At 45.7% G+C, this 25,536-nt stretch overlaps 5 protein-coding genes across 5 annotated transcripts; 3 read left to right on the top strand and 2 right to left on the bottom strand.

Moving 5' to 3' along the window:
• The first annotated feature begins 996 nt into the window (after positions 1-996).
• On the top strand, positions 997-9,190 carry LOC127773976 (putative leucine-rich repeat receptor-like protein kinase At2g19210). Its single transcript, XM_052300226.1, has 13 exons — positions 997-1,129; positions 1,257-1,809; positions 1,938-2,434; positions 6,469-6,607; positions 6,729-6,800; positions 6,889-6,960; positions 7,046-7,126; positions 7,266-7,423; positions 7,525-7,793; positions 7,868-7,994; positions 8,172-8,240; positions 8,330-8,522; positions 8,635-9,190. Exons 1-13 carry the CDS (start codon positions 1,042-1,044, stop codon positions 9,113-9,115), a joined length of 2,799 nt encoding a protein of 932 aa, XP_052156186.1. The 5' UTR covers positions 997-1,041; the 3' UTR covers positions 9,116-9,190.
• A 3,613-nt stretch (positions 9,191-12,803) lies between these two features.
• On the bottom strand, positions 12,804-14,152 carry LOC127772739 (zinc finger CCCH domain-containing protein 37). Its single transcript, XM_052298699.1, has one exon. The coding sequence runs from the start codon at positions 13,975-13,977 to the stop codon at positions 13,210-13,212; it is 768 nt and encodes a 255-aa protein (XP_052154659.1). The 5' UTR covers positions 13,978-14,152; the 3' UTR covers positions 12,804-13,209.
• Positions 14,153-17,499: 3,347 nt separating this feature from the next.
• On the top strand, positions 17,500-18,958 carry LOC127773704 (photosystem I assembly factor PSA3, chloroplastic). The gene is made up of 3 exons (XM_052299842.1): positions 17,500-17,913; positions 18,037-18,201; positions 18,327-18,958. Exons 1-3 carry the CDS (start codon positions 17,584-17,586, stop codon positions 18,645-18,647), a joined length of 816 nt encoding a protein of 271 aa, XP_052155802.1. The 5' UTR covers positions 17,500-17,583; the 3' UTR covers positions 18,648-18,958.
• A 414-nt stretch (positions 18,959-19,372) lies between these two features.
• On the top strand, positions 19,373-21,923 carry LOC127773703 (F-box protein At5g52880). Its single transcript, XM_052299841.1, has 6 exons — positions 19,373-19,752; positions 20,389-20,540; positions 20,821-20,908; positions 20,986-21,188; positions 21,267-21,418; positions 21,610-21,923. The coding sequence occupies exons 1-6, from the start codon at positions 19,535-19,537 to the stop codon at positions 21,721-21,723; spliced, it is 927 nt and encodes a 308-aa protein (XP_052155801.1). The 5' UTR covers positions 19,373-19,534; the 3' UTR covers positions 21,724-21,923.
• A 493-nt stretch (positions 21,924-22,416) lies between these two features.
• LOC127773705 (reticulon-like protein B1) lies at positions 22,417-24,564 on the bottom strand. The gene is made up of 5 exons (XM_052299843.1): positions 24,254-24,564; positions 23,646-23,826; positions 23,089-23,230; positions 22,918-22,987; positions 22,417-22,840 (listed from the first exon to the last, which is right to left on the bottom strand). The coding sequence occupies exons 1-5, from the start codon at positions 24,447-24,449 to the stop codon at positions 22,674-22,676; spliced, it is 756 nt and encodes a 251-aa protein (XP_052155803.1). The 5' UTR covers positions 24,450-24,564; the 3' UTR covers positions 22,417-22,673.
• Between the last annotated feature and the right edge of the window lie 972 nt (positions 24,565-25,536).

The following is a 25,536-nucleotide window of genomic DNA, read 5'->3' on the forward strand; positions in this document are numbered from 1 at the left end:
GGTTAGAACATACTCCCAATTTGTGTTTACATAGTAGACTAATATGCAATACTCTGAATAACGGGGAAACTATGAAATTTGTGGCGTATATGAACTGTGACTTTATTGAGTTATATGGAGAGTATATTTACACTTGGTATTTCAATGCACAAAAGAAGACATCAGAGATGGATATAGTAAAATTTTAAATAATTGTAGGGATGTTTATGCCAGTTGTTAAATACTTGTCACAACAGCTTGCAACGCTTACTCTTTTTTATTCCTTCTATCCTTTGAATTTGTCTGTTCTATTTTCCTCGATTTCTTTCTTCTCCCCTTCTTTTATGGCCATTTTTGTGACCACATGTCCACATTCCCTGCCCCTGTACTCATTTTTAATTAATTGTTGTAACTCTAACGGGATCTTCAAAATAAGAGTAATTTTAAATAGGGTTGTTCATCATTATTTTTGCGGGTTCATTAAGAAAATGTCAACCTTGTAATGTTAATATGCTTAGTTCATTCCACTGCCTTGATTAGTGGGGCAGCAGTACCTTGTTATGCCTATATACGTTCTAAAGTATACAATCCACGAAGGCACGAACATCACTTTTCCTGGAACAATTAATATCACTATGTGACACCTTCTTCTTGTGTACTACTGCTACATTATATGCTTCGCCTCAAAAATGGAGAGGAAACGAGAAGAATATACATTCCACTATACCATGGACAGAGATCTTTCAAAAGAATTATATAGCGAAGTGGCTAGCAGCTGACGAGCTGTCATCGTTGTCAACTCGCTGACGATTAACTCAGCTCTCATTGTTGTCAACTCGCTGACTATTCCTCTCTTAGTTGGCATGGCGTCGCGGTCCCACAAAGAGGCGGCCAAACAGGATCGTGCTATCCCCCAAATTATCTCTGTTGCTTGTTTAGTTAAAGGCTGGCTATATATGATTGGGGCACCTATAGTCTTATTATGTATATGATCTCTAGTAGTAGTAGTAGCTAGCTGCATGCTTGCTCGGATGCTCTTTGGAGCAATCAACAGCGAGAGCAATGGCCGCGCGATCATGGTTGTTTATCCTCTGCCTTGCCGTGGCCGCCGCCGGCGTACTTCAAACTAGTGCGCAGCCTGACCTCAAAGGTATATATGCTCCACTCTTCGTCCGCCCTCTCGATCTGCACGCTCGCACATGTGCACAGTTTAGATAGGCAAGCTAGCGAATGACGATTTGATGAGCATTATTCATAGCTCAGAGTTTGCATTGCAGGTTTCATCAGCATAGACTGTGGCCTTGAAGGGAAGACAGGCTACCTGGACGACAAGACCAACCTGTCCTATGTCCCGGACGACGGCTTCACCGACGCGGGCACAAACCACAACATCTCGGTCGAATTCATGACACCGTTAATCTCCAGACGGAACTACAACCTGCGCAGCTTCCCAGACGGCGAGCGCAACTGCTACACGCTCCGGTCGTTGACGGCCGGGCTCAAGTACCTCATCCGCGCCGCCTTCGTGTACGGCAACTACGACGGCCTCAAGAAGCCCCCCGTATTTGACCTCTACATCGGCGTCAACTTCTTGACGATGGTGAACATCACGGGGCTCGACGGTGCGGCGCTGGAGGAGGCCATCGTCGTCGTGCCGGATGACTTCGTGCAGGTCTGCCTGGTGAACACCGGCACCGGGACACCGTTCATCTCCGGCTTGGACCTGAGGCCTCTCAAGAGCACGCTCTACCCGCAGGTGACCGAGACGCAGGGCCTGTCCTTGTTCGGTCGCTGGAACTTTGGCCCGACTAGTAATACCGAAATCATCAGGTATCGATCTGAGTGTTTTTTTAAAAAAAAAGTAGGTATCGATCTGAGTTGATCAGATAAATAGTCAACCCAAGATGCTGAATCCTTATACGTGCAGTGAATCAACGTACTGATTCGATTGTGACTAGGTACCCCGACGATCCACACGACAGAGAATGGGTGCCTTGGATCAATCCCTTCGACTGGACCGTGATATCAACGACGACGATGGTGCAAAACATAGAAAATGACATATTCGAGGCGCCGTTGCGGGTGATGCAGACGGCGATTACGCCGCGGAACGCCTCTGGTAACATTGAGTTCGCTTGGGATGCCTACACGCAGCCGAAGGATCCGACGCCGGGGTACATCGCCAACTTCTACTTCACGGAGGTGCAGCTCCTCCCCAGCAACGTCTTGCGCCAGTTCTACATCAACCTCAACGGCAGGTTGGTGTATAATGAGAGCTACACGCCGTTGTACCTCTATGCTGACTTAATCTACGAGAAAAAACCCTTCCTACGATACCCCGAGTACAACATCTCCATCAACGCCACCTCCAACTCGATGCTGCCACCGATCATCAACGCCATCGAGGTGTTCTCCGTAATGCCCACAATCAATGTCGCCACGGATTCCGAGGACGGTACGTGCACATATATGTACTCTTTCAGTGACGGATCCTTAAATTTTCGAGCAAACTTAATAATAATAGATACACGCTAATCTAATACTAAAAGTCCATCAAATTTTCTCTGAACACTCTCAAGCCGTCACGTGACGCTTTAATTAATTGGAGAAAATTAAAAAATAATCTGAGAAAAAATATATCCCTCGATCTTTCACTTAAATCGGGTCTAATATTATAAACCGTTAGATTAGATTAATCTTAAAACAAACCAAAAGGCGACTACAATTCCACCTCTCCATCCATTATGTTCCATAGGTACGTGCATACGTTAGTACACAGCCTTTATATTTTTTTTATATACTAAAAAAGATGCCTGTGTGTTGCAACGGGTAAACTAAAAAAATATTAGATGATTAGGATTTAGTTTTTCATGATATGAGCCCTTCAAAAAAAAATATATCCTTAGAAATAAAAAAAAATTGTAAAAAAAGGGGAAAAAAGGCCCATTAGACCCTATCGGACTGCTATTGCGCGCCCGAACTATGAAGCGTGCATGGCCCAGTAGTGTTGCGGCCCGATATGGAGGCCGGCTCGACACGGGATCTATATGAGCCATTCGGTTTGATGGACGGCTTGGATCGATTCTAAATCCATCAAAACCCTAACCCTAATCACACCTTCCCCTCCCATCCTCCCACCGTTAGCTCCTCCCCTCCTGGCAGCGCCTCTCCCCCTCCCCTCCCCTCTCCCGACCAGCGGCGCCGCTCCTCCTCCGCCGCCCCCTCTACTCCTCCCCTCACCGGTGTCGCCAGTCCCTCTCCTCCTCTCCCTCCTATCTCGCCGACACGGCACGAAGACAACGAAGGCACAACTCCATTCGCGAGCGGAAAAGAAGAGAGAGGGGTGGAGTGCGGTAGCTTCCCGCGGTGGATTTGACGGCGACGACGATGCCGGTGGCGCCGGCTTCCCGCGTCGGATCCGACAGTGGTGGTGGCTTCCCGCGCCGGATCCGGTGGCGATGACGGTGTGAGCGGCTTCAGTGACGTTTTTATTTTATTTTTCCTATTTCTCTTGATTGTCCTATTGGATTTTGTATCTATGTTTGTGATAAATTTTCGCTAGATCGCTCGGGCATTTGGTTGTTGATGCGGACCCTGGATGATTTTCTTTTGGTCTTTGACTCTCATCTCGAACGTTGCGGAACGACTAGGATTTTTTTTTGGAGGGGGGGAAGGGGTGGACGGACGAAAAATGAGTGCATTGACGGATGAGGAGACGATTGAAAAGTTACGAATATTTTAATTAGTTAATATATAGTTGAGATAATAACAACAACAACAACAACAACAACAACAACAATAATTAGTGATAATAAATTTTAAATAAAAGTTACTTTACAAACATAGAATATATCAGCATATAACTCTTTACATGTAGAAATAAATGAATTAGCTCTACAATATTTGAAAATAAACTTTACACCATTATATTATATTATGTACCTATTATTTTAAAATATTTTTAATAAGAATATTTATCCATCGATTTTCACATAAACCAATGGACCTACTATTTAGACCATTAGATCTATCTTTTGTTTAAAAAAAAAGTCTTGGAAGACCTCTCTCTGGACATCTGCACAATGCACATGTGTATCTTTGCCGTCGAGACGTATGATGAAATGTCATACCTAAGGCAGCTAAGGTGATCATGACCACTGCAAGTCTGCAACGCTACTGCTTTTGCCGAGGCGAAGATGTATCAAATCATCAATGGATAGTGATTGTTTTTTTAGTAACTTAAAAACAAATCAAAGATGTAATGTAGCAAGAAGAAGAATCAAGCACCGCAAGTTGAATATAATTAATTTCTCTCTACACGTATATAAACGGGGTGAAGCTAGAAAAAAACATGTGTCGCATACATATATATATCACACATGCAATAACCTATTTACATGTGTTAATTAAGAACATGCTTTGGGAAAAAGAATTTTGGACGTTGCACCCTATACACGAGGGAGTAGAAGCATGGCGTTGCCCCTTATGTAAAATAAATAAGTAGATAAATTTTGATAAAATATGGTCTATAGGACTATCACAAGATGATGGGTGAATAGAGGATACCACCGAGCAATGAGCGGGCCGAAACTAATGACAAATAGTTTACATCCATATATGACCGAGTGATGCTATGATGTGTCAGTTGTACGAAGAGTGTTTCTTTGATTATGAATATGTGCTTATTTGAATTTTAAAAAAATAGGCAAAAAAATTTCTTTTGTTAAGTAGTCATGGTTGCATTTACAAAGTTTCATTAATTATGGTGACATAAATCATATTGAATTTAATGATTATAATTTACATGCATGACAAAACTATATTCTTATATAACAGTATTACATGGTAGAAATAAACTTTACTATAAAACACTTCAAAATTTATGAGTAAACTGCACGTACTAATTAAATTTATATAGTTATGGTTTTATTTCAAATAAATATTGTTTCAAACAAAATAACCTAACATGCGAAAAAAAAGAAATTAACTTCAAACTGATATTTTGCACTACCAAGCTAAGCAATTGTGTAGGTGTTTGTGTGCACCAAAACCCTTTAAAGTTATTTAAAACTATGGAGAAAATATTGTTGAATTTATATAGAGGGAAAAATCCAACTTTTAATCTACCTTTAGTTTGTTTGTCACATGTGCCTTCATGAGGCGATTTAATCACAAAAACTTTGAGTTTGCTGATCTCATAATTTTTGTTTGTAGCCATATTTACATGATATGTGCACAAAATGGTATGCATGATAATTAGCTTGCGGTTGTTTAATATTTACTCGATACAAAAGTTGTATGAACTTAATTCATCTTCTATTCAAAAGTCGATGAATGGTTTTTGAGATATGTTAAAAAAATAGATCCCCTTTAGTATGCTATCTATTAGACAATCTCTGAACAAACTAAAATGTTACCTTTCAACAATATAAATGCTCGCACATAGGCGCGGGCCACCTTTCTAGTTCATATATCTCTATAAATTATTTACTATTGACATGAACATATGTGGTGTAGTGAGGCTTATACTTTTCTAGTTTGCTGGCTAATATGGTTTTCATTAGTTTGTATATGGTTTTGATTAGCTAATTTGGTAAACAACTAAGGAGTACTTAGTACTTCCTCCGTTTCACAATGTAAGTCATGCGCATCTAGATTCATTAACATCAATATGAATGTGGGAAATGCTAGAATGACTTACATTGTGAAACGGGGGGAGTAGTATTCAACCAGTTGCATGCAACAGAGTCCATGCACCTTCCCGGGAGTCCATGCACCTGCCCATTGTGGCCAGGCCTCGGCTCTGCTGCTGTTTTCTTCTAAGGTCATCTCCAGTCCTAAGTTCGATATGCACCGCTAATAGAAACGAAGTTCAAATTGGTTCGGTAGTTCTAGCATTAGCATCGATTTGCCAGGACCACGTAAAATCAGCCATATCATTTCTTCCTCATGCAAACTGATGAAGAAATGGCTTTTTTAATCGGCTAAATCGACTCCTCGACTGAGAGTTTCCTCTCTAACAAATAGCAGCCACATCTCACGGTGTATTTGGTTCGGGTTTTTTTTCTTTTTTGCCGCATGCACGCGTCGACACAACTTCATGCTAGAGATGCCCTAAAAGAATGTAATGGTGGTGTCAGCGGATTTGCCACACCACATATTGTTTTATATAGTTTTACCAGCTACACCTCACCAACTCTTTTATATATCTTTTACAAACCACTCCTTGATGTACTTTCAAATTACAAAATGATCTTTCTGCATATTATGGTTATATGTTATTTATCTCTAAAATACAAGTTTATTATGCAAAGACATCCTCAGGGATGAGTTGTTCTAAAAACCTCACAATATTTATTCCCAACAATACTAATTCATATTTATCTATAGCAAGACATAGGTATTTAGCTAGTAGGAGTATAAGAATAAGTGAGATCGACAGGATGATGGTTAATGTGTATTACTGAAAACATTGGGCGCATTTAACAGCCTCTGCCATGATGGCTATCAAGGTAAAGTATCAGGTGAAGAAGAACTGGATGGGTGATCCGTGTGTTCCGAAGACACTTGCTTGGGATAGCTTGACCTGCAGCTATTCCACTTCCATCCGTCCAAGAATCACTAGCCTGTAAGTAGTTCACATCTATATAGACTTGTCTTCACCACAAAGATAAATGAGAAAAAAATAAAGCAGAATGCACTGATTAAATGTACAATGAAATTGATATAGATATATTTGCTCCATGCAGAAATCTGTCCTCAAGTGATCTAAGGGGTGATATATCGTCTTCCTTCGCGAATCTCAAGGGAGTCCAATACTTGTATGTTCTAAGCTCTTTATAAGCTTTTTTTGGAGGGGATTTCTGTCATAAATATATATGGGGGAAAAACTGGGTCCATGTTTTGCAGGAATTTGTCAAACAACAATTTGACAGGCTCAATTCCAGATGCCCTTTCACAATTACCTCTATTGGCAGTCTTGTAAGTAAAACATCAAGATTTGCCTAATTCCAATTTTTATAGCTCCTTTTGTTGTCTCGTACTAATACTATATGATTTTGTTTAGAGATTTGGCAGGAAACCAGCTCAGTGGATCAATTCCATCTGGACTTCTCAAAAGAATTCAAGATGGCTCCCTAGATCTAAGGTCAGCACAACCCGTCTCCCAATAATTAACACACCAACCACGACAAAAACATAGTGCTAATATTTATCTTATCTTTGAGCTTCTTTGAGGTCCTTGGGAAGTACTAAGATGCACTTAAAAACTCTTCATTTTTTGGTAGAGACGGAAATAATCCAAACTTATGCACCAATGGCAATTCATGCAAGCTTGTGAAAAGGAACAACAAGTTAGTGATCTACATAGTTGTTCCTATAGTTCTGGTTATGGTGATAGTACCAATATATCTAATACTCTTTTACCTGAGAAGAAAAAGGCTAGGTGAGGCTTTCTACAAATACATCACTCATGTGGTTTATTAATAGCTAAGCATATCCACGAACAAAACTAACCCATTTCATATGCATCCTTTGCATATCAAGGACCAAGGAGCAATTCCACAGAACCACAAAATGAGAAGGCAGAGTATGCTTCGAAAAATCGTGGCCACATGCATAGTTCATCACTACAGCTTGAGAACCGTCGGTTCACATACCGGGAACTAGAGATGATGACAGACAACTTCCAGCTAGAGCTTGGAAGGGGAGGGTTTGGGTGTGTCTATGATGGGTTTTTGGAGGATCACACTCGAGTGGCAGTCAAGTTGATGTTTAAAAACTCTAAGCAAGGAGACAAGGAGTTCCTTGGAGAGGTATATGTTGTTCTCTTTTGACTAATTGTTGATCTTTCTAGAGTGAAAATTGAAAGTTGCAACCGATCACTTAGGCACAGATTTTAACCCGGATTCATCACAAGAATCTTGTTTCCATGATTGGATACTGCAAGGATGGGGATAACATGGCACTTGTTTATGAGTACATGTCAGAAGGAACTCTACAAGAACACATTGCAGGTACCTAAAATATTTAGATTCTACGTGCATGGTATGGTACAACAGCTCCAAAATTGACCCAAAAAAAGAATGATAATGATAATGATAAGCCATTGATATTTTACTTTTATTTATCTCTAGATCATTTGAAATGCTTTTGGTTGATATGATACACTTCATTTACTTTGCCTGCAATAGAAGAAAACAGCAGGAGAAGATTCTTACCCTGGAGACGGCGGCTCCAGATCGCTCTAGAATCTGCTCAAGGCAAGTAATGCTAAACCTAATGCTGCTATTGCTTTTCTTGGAGACTTGATTTTGCTAAAAAAAGTGAATATTGACATCGTGATGTGTAGGGCTAGAGTATCTACACAAAGGTTGCAATCCACCTCTCATCCATAGGGATGTGAAGGCAACCAACATTCTATTGAATGCGATGTTGGAGGCGAAGATTGCTGATTTTGGTTTGTCCAAGGCTTTTAATCGCAACAATGACACTCATGTTTCCACAAACACACTTGCTGGCACACCTGGATACGTTGATCCAGAGTTCGTAATCCCATCTACCTTATTTAATTTGGTCTTCCAAATACCACTTATAGTTTTTCTATTGTTTTTCTAGTGCAAGTACTAATATGCATTACATTGGCTAAACATGTAGGTACTTAATGACAATGCAACCCACAACCAAGAGTGATGTTTATAGCTTCGGTGTTGTGTTGTTGGAGTTGGTCACAGGGAAGCCAGCCCTACTACGGGACCTAGATAACACTAGCATTATCCAATGGGTACAGCAGCACCTGGCACGAGGCAACATTGAGGATGTGGTGGATGCACGCATGCATGGAGACCATGACATTAACAGTGTGTGGAAGGTTGTGGACATCGCACTCAAGTGCACCATGCAGGAGTCTATACATCGACCCACAATGACTGGCGTGGTGGCAATGTTGCAAGAGTGCATTGAACTTGAAAACAGACATCTGAAAGACTACGCGGCCAATAGTGAAAACCACAACTCAAGTTATAATACATACGGTGTTGACCAATCCACTAATGTGATCCAGAGTAATGATGCGTTTGAAGTTGGGCATAACATTGCAAGGGTCCCAACAATGGCCACTGGTCCTGTTGTACGATGAAGTTATTTTGTTTTCTTATTTGTCCCAAATGCCAATTGTTTTTTACGGATATGTATTGGCCTTATGTGTGCTACATTGGCAAGAAATATAAAGTATTTCCATTATAAAAAGTTGTGTTTACCATGTTTTTGTCATATGGAGTTCTACAAGTTTCCTCGTGAAGTTATTTTTAAGAGCAAGTGCAGATTTAAGGCTTTTGATTATAACATGTCCAATTAAGATGTTCGAGCATTTAACATGTCCAATTTAAGGCTTTTGATTATAACATGAATCTATAATGTGTTTTCTATTTATCCCATATCTACTAACAAATTGCCCGTGTGTTGCAACGGAATAAACAAAAACGAAGATTGCAATAGGTAGGGACAAGTTAGATTTGCGAGGCAAGTGTGGGATATAGGGTTAGTCTCATCAATGGATATTTTTTTGTCAAAATTCAGCAATGCAGTGATGAGTGTATGATGGAAGATGTCAAACTATCGAACCAATTACAGACTTTGAATCGGGATGACAGACAAAACATAGTGTAAACAAATAAATGCTATACCTTTTATATGTAGTATTTGTATAATAGATAGTGTTGGCTCGCATAGTAGTTGGCTATTGTGTTTCGGTCACTTTAACCTGATTGTCATAGTCACTTCAGCTTAAATACCAGAAGAAAATCATATGTTGTAATCACTAAAACATAATCAGACACGGTCTTATATAGTTACACGAGATACACACCTAGATACGTTGCACACTAGGATACTAGCCTATTAGAATTTCCACGTGATGAAAGTCTTAAATAAGGCCAGATTCGGACATTAATAGGTATATGGTTCCACGACACACCACAAATAGTGTATCACTCCTTAATATACATGGTGTATATGATTCCTAAATAATTTGAACATATCATTCAGCGAAACGTTACTAAAGAGACAATTCCAACTCCAATCTTGAAGTCTTTGATGCTGAATAGGAAGATACAACATAAATTATGAAAGTATAGAACACTCCAAGGTAAAGTTAGCATAATATATGACATATTTCGGTGTGTTTCACATTTCAAGTCTACTACCTGCTAAGTGCTAACCACTAGGAACATTGCTAAGCTCGCAATGCATTGCATACCTTGCCGAATAACACTTGCCAACCGGGCCAGGCTGCCGAAGAACGAGTTTTCTCCCTGACCACCTGAATCAGGCAAGACGTCGTCTAGCAGCCCATCACCGTGGCTGACACGATCCAATCGTTGAATGTCCTTGGTCATCATCTTACTACGGGTAGTCCTCGTCTCCTCAGTGTCCCTAGAGCATCGTCATTCTTCAGGCCAGAGCCGAATCAGGAGTGGAAATCATCGTCATCATTCGTCGTTGCCCCCATCATCGTTGTCTCGCCGATCTAGTCCAGATTTGATGCCCCAGGGCTCGGTGCGGCTAGATCCAAGGGGAGGCGGTGGTTCTCGGGGTCGCATGACTCTTATGTGATCGGCGGTCAGCCAGCGACACGCAGGAACGCCAGAACTGGATTCGGCCACACAGGAAAAGGGAGAGAGAGGCGGACTCGGTCACTCAGAATTGGAGGCAACAGACATGGGCCGGGAGGAAACGTGAGTGATCGATGCGGTGAAGACGCGCTCACAGGTAAAAAGAGACCGACGGATGAAAATTTTTAGGTGACAATTGAAAAGTTATTTTTCTATAAGTAGAGCAAGTGCATATGTTCGAACATTTAATTTCAATTTAAGGCTTTTGATTTAAACATGAATCTATAATATGTTCTCTATTTACCTTATGTATATTATCACTCATACAGGATAAGGGGGGTCTATCTCTTCTTCTAATTCCTTCGATTTGATCAGTTCATCGGTACCATAGTACCTTTGTCATTGAATAGATCAACGTTGTACGTTAAACAAACATGCACCTCGTCCTCCACTTCTGGACATATAACATCCCAAGAAGTTATTAAAAAATCATGTTATTATTCTCATGAAAAGAACTAGTCCCTCTGTCCCAAAATATAGCAAACTAGGATGGGATCCCATCCTAGGACTATGAATCTGACGTAGTCCTAGAATGGGTCTCATCCCGTCTTAGGTTAGGATATTTTAGGACGAAGGGAGTATGAAACAATTTTACAGTCCATCGGACGGCGCTATACGTTCATAGCTTAGAAAGTAGCCTGTATCGTGATCTACAATAACATATGTCCTTTATTTTAGTCTCATCTCATAAAACACAAACCAGTACGGGGAGTTTTAATCTCGTCTTGGCATATCGCGAACCTTGGTTACGCAACAGAGCTAAACTGTAGGCGGCCTGTAACCATGCCATTGCACTGTCTCTCACGTCTAGTCAGTGTCAGCAAGAGTCCGGCAACCCGGCTGAACAATGGTACCGTTGGCCATCACGAAAGCGTTGTCGGATGGTATTGGTACCACCACGGTCTCTTTTCCCCTGGATGCATGCACCCCCGTAAGATATTTCCGCCAGCCAATAAGGAGGCTGATTGAACTCTCTAACATCGCACCCACAGATAATAAAGCGGCTCCTCCGGCTAGGAATCCAGCTTTTCAGAAGCTCCAGAGACGGTCAGGCCCCGCATGTCATCCAGTGCAAAGCAGTTAGTACTCCCCCCGTTGTACCAACTACCAGGGCCTTGTCGTGACAGCACAAAGCGAAGTTGAAACGGGAAAAGGGTAACGCAAGTTGCAGCCCAACTTGGTGGCCGAACAATGGGAACTCGCCACCTGAACGCAACCGGATCGGCGTCGTGCCCGCACGCAAAGCGACGGCACACCCGCACACACCCCCTCCGTTGCGCCGGGGGCGAGCCAACCGAAGCGAAGCTGGTGTGGCGAAACCGTGGTCGCGCGTGGGCGAGACCACGAGAGATCCGGTGAAAAAGTGGCTGCCGACTTGGACTTCCGCCTCGGTCGCGCGCCCGCCCGCCCGCCCGCCAAGTTGCCGGTGGTGCCGCGCGTGGGCGTACGAGTCAAAGGGGGGCAAAGGGCGCACCCGTTGTTTTTCCCCTAATCCGGCGGCGTTTCGTTTTCAGGGCTGGGCTGGCTATCCGGCGCAGGCTGATCTGATCTGATCGGATCGGATAGCTCTCGCGCTCTTCGACTAGTCATGCGTCCGTCCCGTGGTCCTTTTGCTTGATCTTAGCCGCAAAAGGCCAGCCTGCGTCGCGTCGATGAGTCCTTTCGGACGACTACGCACAAACCGAACGAAATTCAGCTGAAACCGCCAACTGAATCGTGTAATCTGAATTTAGAAGCCACGCTGTTAAACAGTGGATTTTTGTTAGATATTTTTAGGTAGTGATTAAAAACAGTCAATTGACGCTGGCAACATGAATCCGTGCACTCCCTGTTCTCTTTTTCAATAGGGAGGAAGCTGGTTGGCAGGAGATAGGAATCGAGACAACTTCGCGAAGCCTGCCTATGATGGCATTGTACTATGTTATGCCGGGGACCATATGGGTTATCTCAAATTTCTTCGCTTTTACTCCAAAACCGGAACCGCCAGGGGGAATGTTTCTCGTACCTTGTCTGACTCAGCGATGTGACATTGATAGATCTCTGTCGATAGCCAAGCCAAAGCAAGAAGAACTATCTTCTCCGAGCACCAATCGTGTATTCCGTCGAATCGAATTCGATCAAGACATGCAGTAAAGCAGCTGATGACTCGAAACCTGGTGATTAACCACTGGAAGATAGATAAAAAAGCATCGAATTTAGCATAATTAAGTACATCAAATGTGATAATATCACGAAACAGGCAGAGGCTATTAGCATATTACACTCCATATCTACACTGGTAGATAATAATAATAATAATAATCGAAAAGCAAGGGTGCTACTAGCTCCCCAAGATTTTCGAAAAAAAAAGGCAGGCAAACGCACGCCACACTTACAGTTACGGATTGCTGTGTTCAGATTAACTTGCACCATATTTGTTTATGTACAGAAGAATGATGCAATTTGCGAAATGATCATCGAATTGAAGTGAACTTAATTAATGAAGCTGTTCTGCGAGGCGCCTCTGCATCTTAATCGTCGCCGCCGAGAGAGATGATGTCTTTGAGCTTGTCGGGTGCTTCTACATCACAAGCTCGGACACCCACCCGAAATCCGGCCCGTCCTCGTCCGTCACCGGCGGTAGCACCGGCGTTACGGACGATGCCGACGGCCTCACCTTCCGGAGGCCGAGCTCCCGCATTGCGAACATCAACTCTTCCATCTCCGCGTCCGCGTCGCATTCATCGATGCCGTCCACCCACCTCCGCCCCTCCACCGGCGACACCGGCGGCGACTCCCAGAGGGAGGCCAGGGTCGACTTGGGGGAGAGCGACAGCGGCGAGTCTTCCTTGGACCCGGCGCGGAGCTCGCCGGCGGTGTGCGCGAAGAAGCAGACGCGGCGGCGGCACGCGACGCCCGCGCGGCACGGCCGCGTGCGGTAGCGCGACGGGTGGAGCCAGAGCTCGAACGTGCCGTGCGCGAACGGGCACGTGCTGCCCCTCGGGCACGCGGCGCCCGGCCGGCGGCGGAAGTCCGGGCACGGCTCGCCCGTGTACGCCACGCGCCTCGGGTCACGCCGCCTCGCGGCCTCGCCAGGGTGCGCGTACGGGCACGCCGTCCAGTCGTGGCTCCGCGCCCGCGCGCACCGCCGCACCTTGAACTCGTACATCATGAACTCATCATCAGCCTCCGCCTCGGCGTCGGCCTCGGCCTCCCCGTCGCTACGCCTGGCGGACAGGTACTCACCCAGCGCGGCGAGGAGCTCGGGCGGGATCTCCACCGCAGCGGGGTCAGCCCAAGAGACGGCCAGCGCCGCCGGGTCGAGCAGGAGGTGCTCTCGGCTCGCCATGGTGCTCACTACTCACTCACTCTACCTTGTCCACTCCCAACACCACCGAAGAAAAAAAAAAAAGAGGAAACTGTACTTTGAGGTGACACCCGGTGGTGGGTGGCGAGTGGCCTTTATAGCAAGCGCGGCTTGGCGAGAAGCGCCGTTGGGTTTCGGCGGGGAGAGGAGGAAGGCAAGGCGGTATTGCGTAGCAACCCTTTGTTGGTTGCCGAGCTATCGGGTTAGCGTGGGTGGTTTTGGCGCGAGGCGAGGGGGTACGTGGGCGCGCGGGGCCAGTACGTGGAGGGGCGTGGATGCGGGTGCTGCATGCCCGCCGCCACGTCGCGTCCCGGGTGGTTTTGTACGGAAGTTTTATCGGTGGCGGGCGGAGGCTCGCTCATACAGTCATACTGAAAAGTAGTAGTCAAACCTTCGTGCCTCCGTTGCTTTGCGGCTAATCAGAGGTGGTTTGTTTCACTTTCCCTAATGAGGCAAGTCGGCACAGTACAGCTAGCAGAGGATGGGGAAAAGCAGGGGGCTGCTTGTGTCGAGTCGCGCCTGGTGGCGAGACACCTGGGCGTTTCCCTCTTTGTTTATGCCACGGCGAGCCTGTATGTGGGACCTAAAGTTTAGCCCCTCTCTCCTAAACAGCCCTGTATATACTACACTACTGTATTGTACTACAACACGGTAATAAAAAGCGGCTGCCACGATTACATCAGCTGAGTCTGTGAGCTCCCGGTGACCCGGTCGACAGGACCACTTCCTCCGTGAGAGCTTCCTCTTACTACGATTTAACGTTACCGCCGGATTGTTCGGCGATTGGAGCGCTTCGCTGGTCGGATATCTACCGCACCTGCGGCTACCTTGACGCCAACGACGGGAAACGCACCAAGTTGCCGAGGCAAGGGACGGATAAAGACGGACGACCTGGCGCGCTGCAGCGCCGCGCGGGCCGGTGAGCTTGGGTGGGGGCGTCTGCCTTATCCATGGCGCGGGGGCCGCGCGGCCTGTTCCGACATAGCTGATGCGTGAAGCGTGGTGTACTCGCCCACGTACGGGCGCCACAGGTGGTTGGGCACACGGGAACAGCGGGAGGCGGGCGGAGCCGCGCGCCGCGCGGGAGGAGCGGATAAGCGAGCGATGTGCCGTGACGTGCCGTGCCGAGCAGCGGGAATGGACGCAGCGCACGGCACGCGTGGTATGGATGATCTCGTCTGCCTCAACCGCTCAAGGTCCCGCGGTTTTTTGCTGGGTTGGGTTATGATTAATCCCTCTTTTATCGCGTCAGTTGTAGGCTCATCTGTTGTGTGTGCTGTTTCACATCTGACGAAGGATATTGTTCATAATCTTCCCGGCCGTTTGTCGATTTTGCCGTTTCACCGTGTCTAGCCACTTACCCCGTCGTAACTAGTACTCATACGAGTGAGTTAGATCATTCATTCAGACAAAGGATCTGAATGTTGCAGGATGATTCTTTCTACCAGTGCCCAAGGGAAGAATGGATGTACCAGATTGCCAATGCCCAGCCACTTGATGTGAAATGGACCAGAGTACACCATTATGAGTGTATGACCAACAATGAAATGATTAAGAATAACGATTACCTGTGCTCAAAATGGTCCTTACCCTGAAAATATCTAACCATCCTGCAGCAAACTGTGATGTTCCGGTGTCCCCTAAAGCTCAACTGCTCAAAACGTGCAAGCCTGTTCAAGGGGCCAATTTGGAACTGCTCAGATCTGGGTGTAATCGTTCATCGCGTACTAGTAGGAGTACTAGGTGAAAACAAATATAATAAAACTACAGATATTTTGATTAAACTATTATAAAAATACATATTTAAATATGTGTATCGTAGACCTACAAATTTAGTGTCAAATTTATCTTAGAATTACAAATTAAAGTATCATATCACAAAACTACAGATTTAATGATTAAATTATAAAAGAACTACATATTTTGGAGTTTATATCCATAACATATTAAAGTTGCAAAAGTTATAGTTTTGTAATAAAACTGATTTTAATTCTGTAGTTTTCTAATATAATATCTAAAATCTATAGTTTTGTGATACATATTTTCAAGAAAAAAAGTACGAATTACCCCTCTCAACAATAGCGGTCGTCCGATTTTTAACCCTAAACTCTAATACTAATTTTTTATCCTGAACTTTACAAACCGGACGAATTACCCTCCTAGATCGATCCAAGGTGGTTTCGGTCCTACGTGGATGCACACGTGGCAGTCTGGTCGGCCAAAACAAAAGAAAAATATATAGGACCCACTTGTCAGCCACAACAAATAAATATGGTGGAGCCCACTATCAACCAATCCTCTTCTTCTCCCCCCTCCTCTTTGCCCCTCCCCCCCCTTCTCCATCTCTGGCGTATCAAGGCAGGTAGTGGAGCTCGTCGTCGATCTCGCCGCCTCCACGGCAAGCTCGCAACGGCGGCCGACCCGCGCACACGCTCGCCATATAGGAGGAGCACGAGCGCGCCCAGCATGGAGGCGGAAACGAGAGAGTCGTCGCTGCTCTCACGCTCGTCGGGGGAGGAGTGCGGTGGTCGTTCACGGCGCCGGCAGGGAGAGTCGTGGGAGGGTCGCCGAGGGAGCTCGAGACGGCGGCGAGCAGAACCACCTCGCCTTCTCCGCTGTCACGCTCGCCTCACCTCCTCCACCGCGCTTGCAGAGCCAACCTCGCCGCCACCTCGCCTCGCCTCCTCCACCGCCTGTTAGGATCCGCCGCCTCCTCCTTGCTCGGCTCTCCCGACGGCACCACAGAGAAAGAGAGAGGGAACGAGGTGGAGAGAGAACCTCGCCGCCACCTCGCCTCCTCCGCCGCCGGTCAGGATCCGCCACTCCTCCTTGCTCGGCTCTCCCGACAGCGCCACAGAGAGAGAGAGAGAGACTTTTCTCGTCTCCAATGTCCTCGGCGCCGCTTGCCGCCCGCCGCTTGCCTGAGGTGAGAGAGAGAGAGATAGAGAGAGAACGACGTAGCCCACCTCCTCCCACGCCCTCCTCGGCACCGCCCGCCGCCCATCGTGCCATTCCCGCACTCTGCCGCCAGCCCCCACACGCCGGCCGCCTGTCCGCGCGCCGTGACCCTGCCCGCTGCCCGTTCACGCACGCCCGAGAGAGAGAGAAGAGAAGGGAGGGGGAAGAGGGGTACTGACAGGTGGGTCCTATATTTTCTTTTATTTCTTTTTGCTTATTGTATTTCCACGTCGGTGCAACGTGTAGGAGAAAAACCGCTCAGGATTGAGTCAAGGGGTAATTCATCCGGTATCAATAGTTCGAGGTGTAATGTCCGATTTTGTGGTTCAGGGGGTAATTCATACTGTCGCAATAGTTTAGGGGGTAATTCATATTTTTTCCTATTTTTAAATCTGTAGTTTTATGATATATTGATCAAAATACATTTAGTTTTGTGAAATTACTCAATAAAATTCAATGATTGTGACTGTTTTGCGTGCAAATTAGGAGTACCGAACCAACTACCACAAGTGTAGCGCAGTGTAGCACAGTAGCGAAGCCAACTAGCCAAGCCACCCCCAAAGTCCAAGCTGGCTTCAGTCAAAGCAGGCGCATGAGCAGATAAGGCGCGCGCCACGTCCACCACACACAATGGGGACGTTACCCGTCGCCCACAGGTTCTCGCTCGCCTCGGCCTTCCTGCCGCGCCACCGCCGGCCATCGCCGTCCGCTCCCAACCGGCGCCGGCGGCATGGAACGGTGGTGGCGTACATGGAGCCGAACCCCAACTCGCCGTCCTCCATCGCGGGCCGCCTCATCGGGGCTCTCCCCGTGGTGGGCCTCGTGGCGCGCATCCTGAGCGACGAGGGTGGCGTCGGCGGCGACATGATCGACTTCGCCGAGTTCCGCCGCCGCGTCAGCAAGAAGTGCACCGTCATGGACTCCCAGGCCTTCTACGATTTCAACGAACGCCGCGGCAAGGTACCCGTCGCTCCTCTCGCCGTCGATTTCTTCCTCAATGCCAAAAATGATGCAAAACCAAGCAGAAATGCCAAAAATGTTCTTTTAATTGATTTGGTGAGCATATGTTCCGTTGTTTGACAGGCAGGAGATCCCTTCTACGTTCTGCTGTGCTGCTGGCTGGCCGCCGTTGGTGGCGGGCTGCTGAAAACGGAGGAGATCTTGGAAGGCGTCGCGCGGCTCCGCCTCTCCAACGACATCGAGTTCGAGGAGGAGACCTTCCTCGACATGATGAAGACGGCAAAGGAGGTAACCATGCCTCGGTCAGGCTTAATTCAGCAACCTTTCTTGAAGAACATGTCCCTGCATTGCAAATTTGCAATGCGTACTAGATGTTGTATCAATTGGTCCCTAAGAGAAGAACTTCATTGCAGAAAAGAGCAAAGCTGAAGGCTCCGGCGCCACAGATACCAATGGAAGCGCGGGCGGAGAAGGCCCTTGAGGCCATCTACGTGTGCTGCTTCGGGCAGGACATGGTGGAAGACGAGGACGTGAAGCTGCTGTGCAAAATGCTGAACGCCATCTTCCCCTCCGTCGGGAGGCAGGCGGTCGAGAGGATAGTGACCTCCATGGCGAAGCAGGTGGCTGCCGGCGAGAGGAAGGGCCCCGGCGTCAAGACCGTGTCCAAGGAAGCAGCGCAGCGGCAACTCAAGGATTTGGAATTTCTCAAGCAGAACAAGTTGGATTCGGTATGAGCTTTGTGCAGAACACATTGGGAAATTTTGTCAGATAGACGGCGTTTTTGGGCCAAGAAACAGAAATTGCATGGCTTGCTTGGCCGTGTTTGTCATAGACCGAGTTTTCTCCAAAGATGTGCTACGAAGGTCAGCTATCGTAGGGAAATAGAAATCAGCATAGATTGCAGGTTTGCGACACAGTTGACGCAGGCCAAACAATGGTCTCGGTTCATTAGAATTGCAATGTGAGTGAGCTCAGAACCTTGTAAGATGAAGTTGTACGTTGTGACATGCTCAGAAAAAATGCCTACTGCTACAGTACTTTTTAATGCTACATGTGTTGACTAAGAATCAAGAATGTAATAGACGTAGCATCGTTTAAGATGGCAAAACCAACAGGTGCATTACTTTCTACTATCATCAAATCTATATTCCCCTACCCGCACTTTACTCATCGTCTGTACTTACTGTAATTTAAGCCAAATATTTTTCAAAATGACTCTCTAAACGTATAATAAAGTACTTTTTGTTATGCATTTAACATTATCACTTTTATGCTATGTAATTAAACATGAAGTTTATATCAGTCAAAGTTTACACTAAACATGTACAAAGATTAGTAGTTGAGCAACATTTTGTTCAAAACTGGGCCATCCTGGGCCGCCTAACGGGCCTAACATCACGGTCAGCGAATTCCAGAAGCCCATTACATCACACCCATCCATGGAAGCGGACCCTGACACGTCTACTCCGGTCATGCGCGTAGCCCAAACCACCACAAGGGCCGCGTCGGTGGCGGCGTCCAGGTCGCCTGGAACATCTCGCCGTCGGAACGACGAGGCGGCGCGGCGGCTCGCGGTGTCCGGGCGGATCCACGAGGGAACGGCCCCTCCGAGGTCGCAGCGATGCCGGTGAGGCGGCGGCAGCCGCGGCGGAGGGAGACGGGAGCGGCGGAGAGGTACAGGGAGATGGGGATATCGGCCGCGCTGTCGCGGCCGTGGGACTACCCGACGGCGTGCGGCGAGATCGCCGCGCTCCTCCGAATCGGGTATGGAGACCTCCCCAAGGCCGCCCAGGCTCTCGTCACCGGCGACGTGCTGCTCGCGTTCCGGCTCCTCCCCGAGTAAGCCCCTTCTCTTCCAAGCTCGTGCCGCTCCCCAGATGTGCACAATTCTGACGAATTTCCAGTGATTTGGCACTGTTTTTGTCTAGTGGAACCAGCTCTAGCCCTCTAGCAACTCGTGAAGAGGCATTGCTTTCTTATATGTTAACTGTTGATCTGTCCAATTATGAAACTTTGTTTGCTAATAAAGTGAGCGGGTAGGCACCAAGCTCGATCAATTAAAGCACCGATCCCTTATAAATTGTGATTGAGCCTACACGCTTATGCGCAGTTTCTCCAGATAATGTGTCTGTGGATGGCTATGTCTATGTCTATAACAGCGCATCCCCCTCACTATCCCACTGACCTGTTGAATTTTAAGGTCATGCATAGTTGGAATTTGTTGGAAAATTTAATTTTGGGTCATGCATTGTTAGATTTTTTTTTGGAAATGTGTCGTGCTTGTCGCTCATAAATTCATGATGTCTGGTTAGAGGACTTTTGATTATGTGTTCTATTATAGAAGGCATAGAACTAATGACGAAGACTAGCACGCAAATGCTCACTTAGTATGCTATGTTTCTGGCTTAATGTCATTGTTCTATTATATTGGCAGTTGGCACACAGGAGCTTGTATTAACTCATTATATCCGGTAGTGTGCAGACAGGATATGCGTTAGGCGCAGCTAATGGTCTTCTCCAAGCTGCAGAAGGTTCCCTACCAAAGCAAAAGAAGGCACAGGCTGTTTCAGAGTTCAAGCGTTCCGTTGTTGCACATAAGCGGCGTGCTAGGGTTCAACAAGATCCAGGTATGTGACAGGCTCCTGTCAAGTGTGTTGTATGATGTGCATTTACACTATTATGCTTACTGGTCTGTAGGATGGTAAACAACGATTTAGAAACTGGTAAATGTTGTATGTGCTTTCAGCCTTCATCATTTTTCAATTGCTAGGATAGATTTCGGCAGTTTTTAAACTAATTTACCTACTGAAGCTGCAGTGTCCTGTCAAGATTTAAAAGAACAAATGTACAAATATTTACTAACTAATAGCAGTCATCGTGATGCGTTGTTTTGTGCCCATTTTGCAGGTGTACCACATATACCATACGATGTGCTTGTTCATATTTTCAGTTTTCTTGACATGCGCTCCTTGGTAGCTGCTGGTCTTGTCTGCTGGTATTTCTTTTTTCTCTTGTCCGTGTAATTCATTAAGCACTACTTTATTGTTGACAACTATCTATCTTTCTTAGAAGGCCTTGGAATTCTGCTGCAAATGACAACCACCTGTGGGAAATGAATTACTCCCTTTTCTTCGGCATCTGCCATATAAACTGCAATAGCACACCTACAGCTGGTAATGTACAGAACACTGATTATCATGTACAGAATAGCATTTATCAAGTATCTCCGGATCCTGGTTTTAACTGGAAAGAGGCTTTCCACAAAAAGTATGCAGGTAAGGCTATTCTATTGTAGATAAATTTGATAAACTGCATTACCTTATTCCCAAAGGCTAAAATATCATTCATTACAGAACAAGAAACATGGAGTTCCGCATCAAATAGAGCATTATGTGGATATTGCCGATCTGTCATTTGGTTGTGCGACTTGACGTGTGCTACTCCACACTATTGCCTTAATAATGGAAAAGATGGAGTAAAACTAGGACCTCTATTACCTCATACAGTAAGTACTTTTATTTATTGTTAATAGTAGTGTTTTATGATAGTTTTGAACCCATCAGATAGATAATGCAGTCTAAAATTCACCGCTCATTTCATTGCAGCAACAATTTTTAAATGTTAAAAATTTAATGTTTTTTTGCCCTTCTTCACTACAATGTGCTGACAGCATTGTTTTATACTTTCCTGAACCAGGTTGCTGACTACATATTGGACATCGCTGATCTAGCAGCTTCATCGACAGAAAGTGATGATACAGATAGCGATTCTGAAAATTATCCCCAGGCACGCTTTTGGTCGTTATCATAGTAAAAGGAAAACAATGTATATATCGACTTGAGATGTGGATTGTGAACTTGTTATAGCTCTTTAATTTCTGGTAGTTTTCTGAGTGTGGTATGTGCTTCGTTGGTAGCGACTGAATGAAACGGCACACCGAGTTAAAACATAAGTATAAGCTCATAGAAAAGCTCTACCATTATAAGGTATACCCACCGTACAAAATGGAAGCCAAAGAGCTGTATGACGTACCCTATAGAGCCTTAAAAGATTATTGTTATTTAAGAATGGATGTTCACTATAGTACTGAAAAATACTCAGGTAGCATAACCCATCCATAAGAATCGTGCATTTGGACATTATGGAGGCCAAAGCAAAAACAACACCGACTCAACGGTCAAACCTCTGGATCAGCATACATCAAACAACCACTTTACCATAGGTCCCATACCTCCAAACCTTTCAAACCTCTGGATCAGCATACATCAAACAACCACTTTACCATAGGTCCCAAACCTCTTTACCATAGGTCCCAAACCTTTCAAACCTCTGGATCAGCATACATCAAACAACCACTTACCACGAAGATAAGTCACATATTGATAGCACTTAGCACCAAAGAGGCAAAGATAAGTCACATACTGATAGCATTTAGTACCAACAGCTTCCAGGGGAGGAAGTTAACGAGTTTTGATAAGTCACATATTGATAGCACTTAGCACCAAAGAGGCAAAGAATAAGTCACATATTGATAGCATTTAGTACCAACAGCTTCCAGGGGAGGAAGTTGAGTTAAACGAGTTTGAAAACAGGATATAGATAGAGTATGCTGGCATAATTCGAATTCATTGATGTTCAGCACATCTGGCCACACCAAAATGTAGGTATTTACTATCAGTAAAGGCATGGAATAACCGACAAGTAGTGATCAGGCTGGATGATAAATTAGCATAGTACCTTCTACAGCTCATCCTACAGTTCTAATGCTTCTTGTTTTTTGACGGACCCTTGGGGATCTTAGAAAGGCATTTCTCATCGAAAATAGCATAGTACTTCTTCAGTTCGATCACGGCCTTCTCTCCAAAAGCATCGATTTGGTCCTCATACTTCTCATACAGAACAGGCACGGTGTACAGTACCATAAAGACTGCAAGTAAGAAAACTGTAGTTGGTAATGGTGCTAAATGTGGGTAACTTGTACAGTAGTTGTAGCAAAATAATTACCTATGTAGAACAAGGTCAGGAAATTGCAGCAGCTCCCAAGAACAGAGAGAACCCACAGACCTGCGACTACCTGATAATAAAGAGGACCAGCATAAGCATTGAGCATGTCGAGGAGATACCATTAAACAATGAAGGCTTAAAAAAAGTAAATCATGTTGCCAATCGACATACAATCAGAAATTTCTTCAGGTCATGCCCTAGACCAATCTCTCTCAAGGTAGCAAAGCCCCTATTGATCTCAAATCTCACTGAGCGAGCAACATTAACAGCCAGGTCCTCTGGGATCTTCACTTCAGGAATGTTAGGAGGGGACCTAAAAAAATTGCAAGACAGAAATTACAGCCACAAACTAAACATATTCACCATTTATGCATTCCACAAACTCAACATATTACAGCCACAAGCTTAGAACATGTAACAAGGCGATAAAAGGAAGTCCCAAGGAGCGTTATCACAAATACACAACATCCATCTACAGGCCAATAAAAAGTTACTAATACATTAAGTTAACATGCCGATAAAAGGAAGTCCTCAGGAGCGTTATCACAGTTACACAACATTCATCTACAGGCCAATAAAAAAATACATTAAGTCAACATGCCGATAAGGTATCACAATTACACAACATTAATCTACAGGCCAATAAAAAGCTAGATTAAGTTAACATGCCACTGTCGACTTAAGTTTGATATGTTGTGAATAACAGTTGGAAGTTACAGGAAGCTCACTTGTTGATGAAAGTGGAGGCATTGGACCAGAGGAAGAGCATGGCCAGGGTGAGGATGATACAGTGGCACAACAGGGTGAGGAGATGATAATCCATGACTTCAAACAGCAGCCAGATGGCTGTGGCGCCAGTGAGTACCCCAACGGAGATTTTCTTGTTCCTCCATAGAAAGAGATCGGCAGCTGCAACCACAAACATAAGCACATCAGAGGAGAGCAAATCCCCATATAAACAATAAAGATACCCAGCTACACTACCAAACAAAGAATCTCAGGGTTTAAGCATAAAGGAATATAGCGCATCAACATCACCGCTCAGTTACTATTCTATTGCATTTAAATCCCAACCTAGATGCAAAATCTACACAAACAAATACTCCGTAGTAATCTGATCACAACCTATTCACATTGTGGCGAAAACGCAGCATAAATTTGACTTCAAAAATCACGGATCGCGACGTTCTCCACACGCTCGTAGTTCCGGGAGAAAGTACAACAAACGAGCCCACTCAGAAAAAGCGGAGCAAAAACCCCGATGCGGTCGGATCTACACGCTCGCAAGAAGACAGACGCCTACAAGCGAAAAAGAGCTTTAAGCTCTGGGGCTTACGCTTGCCGCCGCCGAGGACGGAGTGGACGGGCTTCTCGCGGCCGAAGAGGCGGTAGATCTTGGCCTTCAAGTCGGCCGTCCTCTCCCCGTCGGAGTCCGACGACGACGACGACGAGCCCCCGCGGCCGTGGAGCTTGTCGGAGATCTTGTCCATCACCGACTCCACCAACGACTCCTCCTCCTTGTGCTCCGCCATGGCTAGCTGCTGTCTCTCTCTCTCTCTCTCTCTCCCCTCTTCTTCTCCCTCCTCGCTCGAACAGTCGAACTCTTCTCTTTTTTTTTTTCGCGCGAACTCTTTTTGCCTTTTTGCTTTTTTTTCCTCCTTTTCTCCGTAGTCGCGGCGTTGGGTTTTATGCGCGGCGTGAGGCGATCCTGGCCGTTGGATCGGGCACGATCAACCGCGTGATTAAGTCCTGCGTTAACCCGGCGAAGTAATTGGCGCGGTTAAGCGTGGTAATAACTCCTCGAGACGACGGGTAATTAGCGCTAATCGGCTTGCACGCGGAGGAAGGGCCCACCTGTCAGCGATTGCGTAGGACCTCTGTTGGGGTTTAGCACGGAGAAGTAATGAAGGGGGTGGAGATCACGAGGAGGTTACTGGCACCGTGACGAGTGACGACGCGTGGCGTGCCTGCGCTTTCGCCGGCATCCGTCCATGGGAAGGGGTCGTGCTCGGGGTCGAGGTCGTGGGCGCGTCCGCGCGTGTTCCTTCCTCCAACTCCAAATAGTCCAGGGGAAGGGAGCTAGCCGGGCGAGAACTTTTAGAAGCTTCTAGGCAAAGGGTTTGTTTAAATCCTCCGAGCTATTAAATAGCCCTCTAGAATCTTGTTATTTAGGAGTATTAAACGTAGATTACCGACAAAACCGATTCCATAACCCCTAGGCTATCTTACGAGACGAATCTAATGATGTATATTAATCCACGATTAGCGACTGATCACTGTAGCATCACTGTAGCAAATCATGGATTAATATACCTCGTTAGATTCGTCTCGCAAAATAGCCTAGGGGTTATGGAATGGGTTTTGTCAGTAATCTACGTTTAATACTTCTAAATAGCAAAATTCCGGATGGCTATTTAATAGCCCTCTGGATCCAAACAAGGCCAAAGACGAAGGTGAGGAGTTTGGAGGAGGAGGATTTTGTGGTGGGCCTGGCTGGCTGATTCTTGCGGGTTAGGCTCAAGCGCTCTCGTAGCCGGAAAAAGTACACCGCAGGTCACTCAACTTGTCATCGAGTCACAAAATCGTCCTACAATTGTAAAACCAGATACCAGGCATCCC

This window comes from Oryza glaberrima, chromosome 5, assembly GCF_000147395.1.
Source record: "Oryza glaberrima chromosome 5, OglaRS2, whole genome shotgun sequence".
Lineage (NCBI taxonomy): Eukaryota > Viridiplantae > Streptophyta > Magnoliopsida > Poales > Poaceae > Oryza > Oryza glaberrima.

Excerpts from the sequence above, each read along its gene's own strand:
- LOC127773976 (XM_052300226.1), top strand. The coding sequence starts at position 1,042 with ATGGCCGCGCGATCATGGTTGTTTATCCTCTGCCTTGCCGTGGCCGCC. Across the intron at positions 7,794-7,867 it reads ACAAGGAGTTCCTTGGAGAG|GCACAGATTTTAACCCGGAT; the intron begins GTATATGTTGTT and ends CCGATCACTTAG. Across the intron at positions 7,995-8,171 it reads TCTACAAGAACACATTGCAG|AAGAAAACAGCAGGAGAAGA; the intron begins GTACCTAAAATA and ends TGCCTGCAATAG.
- LOC127772739 (XM_052298699.1), bottom strand. The coding sequence starts at position 13,977 with ATGGCGAGCCGAGAGCACCTCCTGCTCGACCCGGCGGCGCTGGCCGTC.
- LOC127773704 (XM_052299842.1), top strand. The coding sequence starts at position 17,584 with ATGGGGACGTTACCCGTCGCCCACAGGTTCTCGCTCGCCTCGGCCTTC. Across the intron at positions 17,914-18,036 it reads TCAACGAACGCCGCGGCAAG|GCAGGAGATCCCTTCTACGT; the intron begins GTACCCGTCGCT and ends GTTGTTTGACAG. Across the intron at positions 18,202-18,326 it reads TGATGAAGACGGCAAAGGAG|AAAAGAGCAAAGCTGAAGGC; the intron begins GTAACCATGCCT and ends ACTTCATTGCAG.
- LOC127773703 (XM_052299841.1), top strand. The coding sequence starts at position 19,535 with ATGCCGGTGAGGCGGCGGCAGCCGCGGCGGAGGGAGACGGGAGCGGCG. Across the intron at positions 20,909-20,985 it reads GCTGCTGGTCTTGTCTGCTG|GCCTTGGAATTCTGCTGCAA; the intron begins GTATTTCTTTTT and ends CTTTCTTAGAAG. Across the intron at positions 21,419-21,609 it reads GACCTCTATTACCTCATACA|GTTGCTGACTACATATTGGA; the intron begins GTAAGTACTTTT and ends TTCCTGAACCAG.
- LOC127773705 (XM_052299843.1), bottom strand. The coding sequence starts at position 24,449 with ATGGCGGAGCACAAGGAGGAGGAGTCGTTGGTGGAGTCGGTGATGGAC. Across the intron at positions 23,231-23,645 it reads GCCTCCACTTTCATCAACAA|GTCCCCTCCTAACATTCCTG; the intron begins GTGAGCTTCCTG and ends CAATTTTTTTAG. Across the intron at positions 22,988-23,088 it reads ACCTGAAGAAATTTCTGATT|GTAGTCGCAGGTCTGTGGGT; the intron begins GTATGTCGATTG and ends CTTTATTATCAG.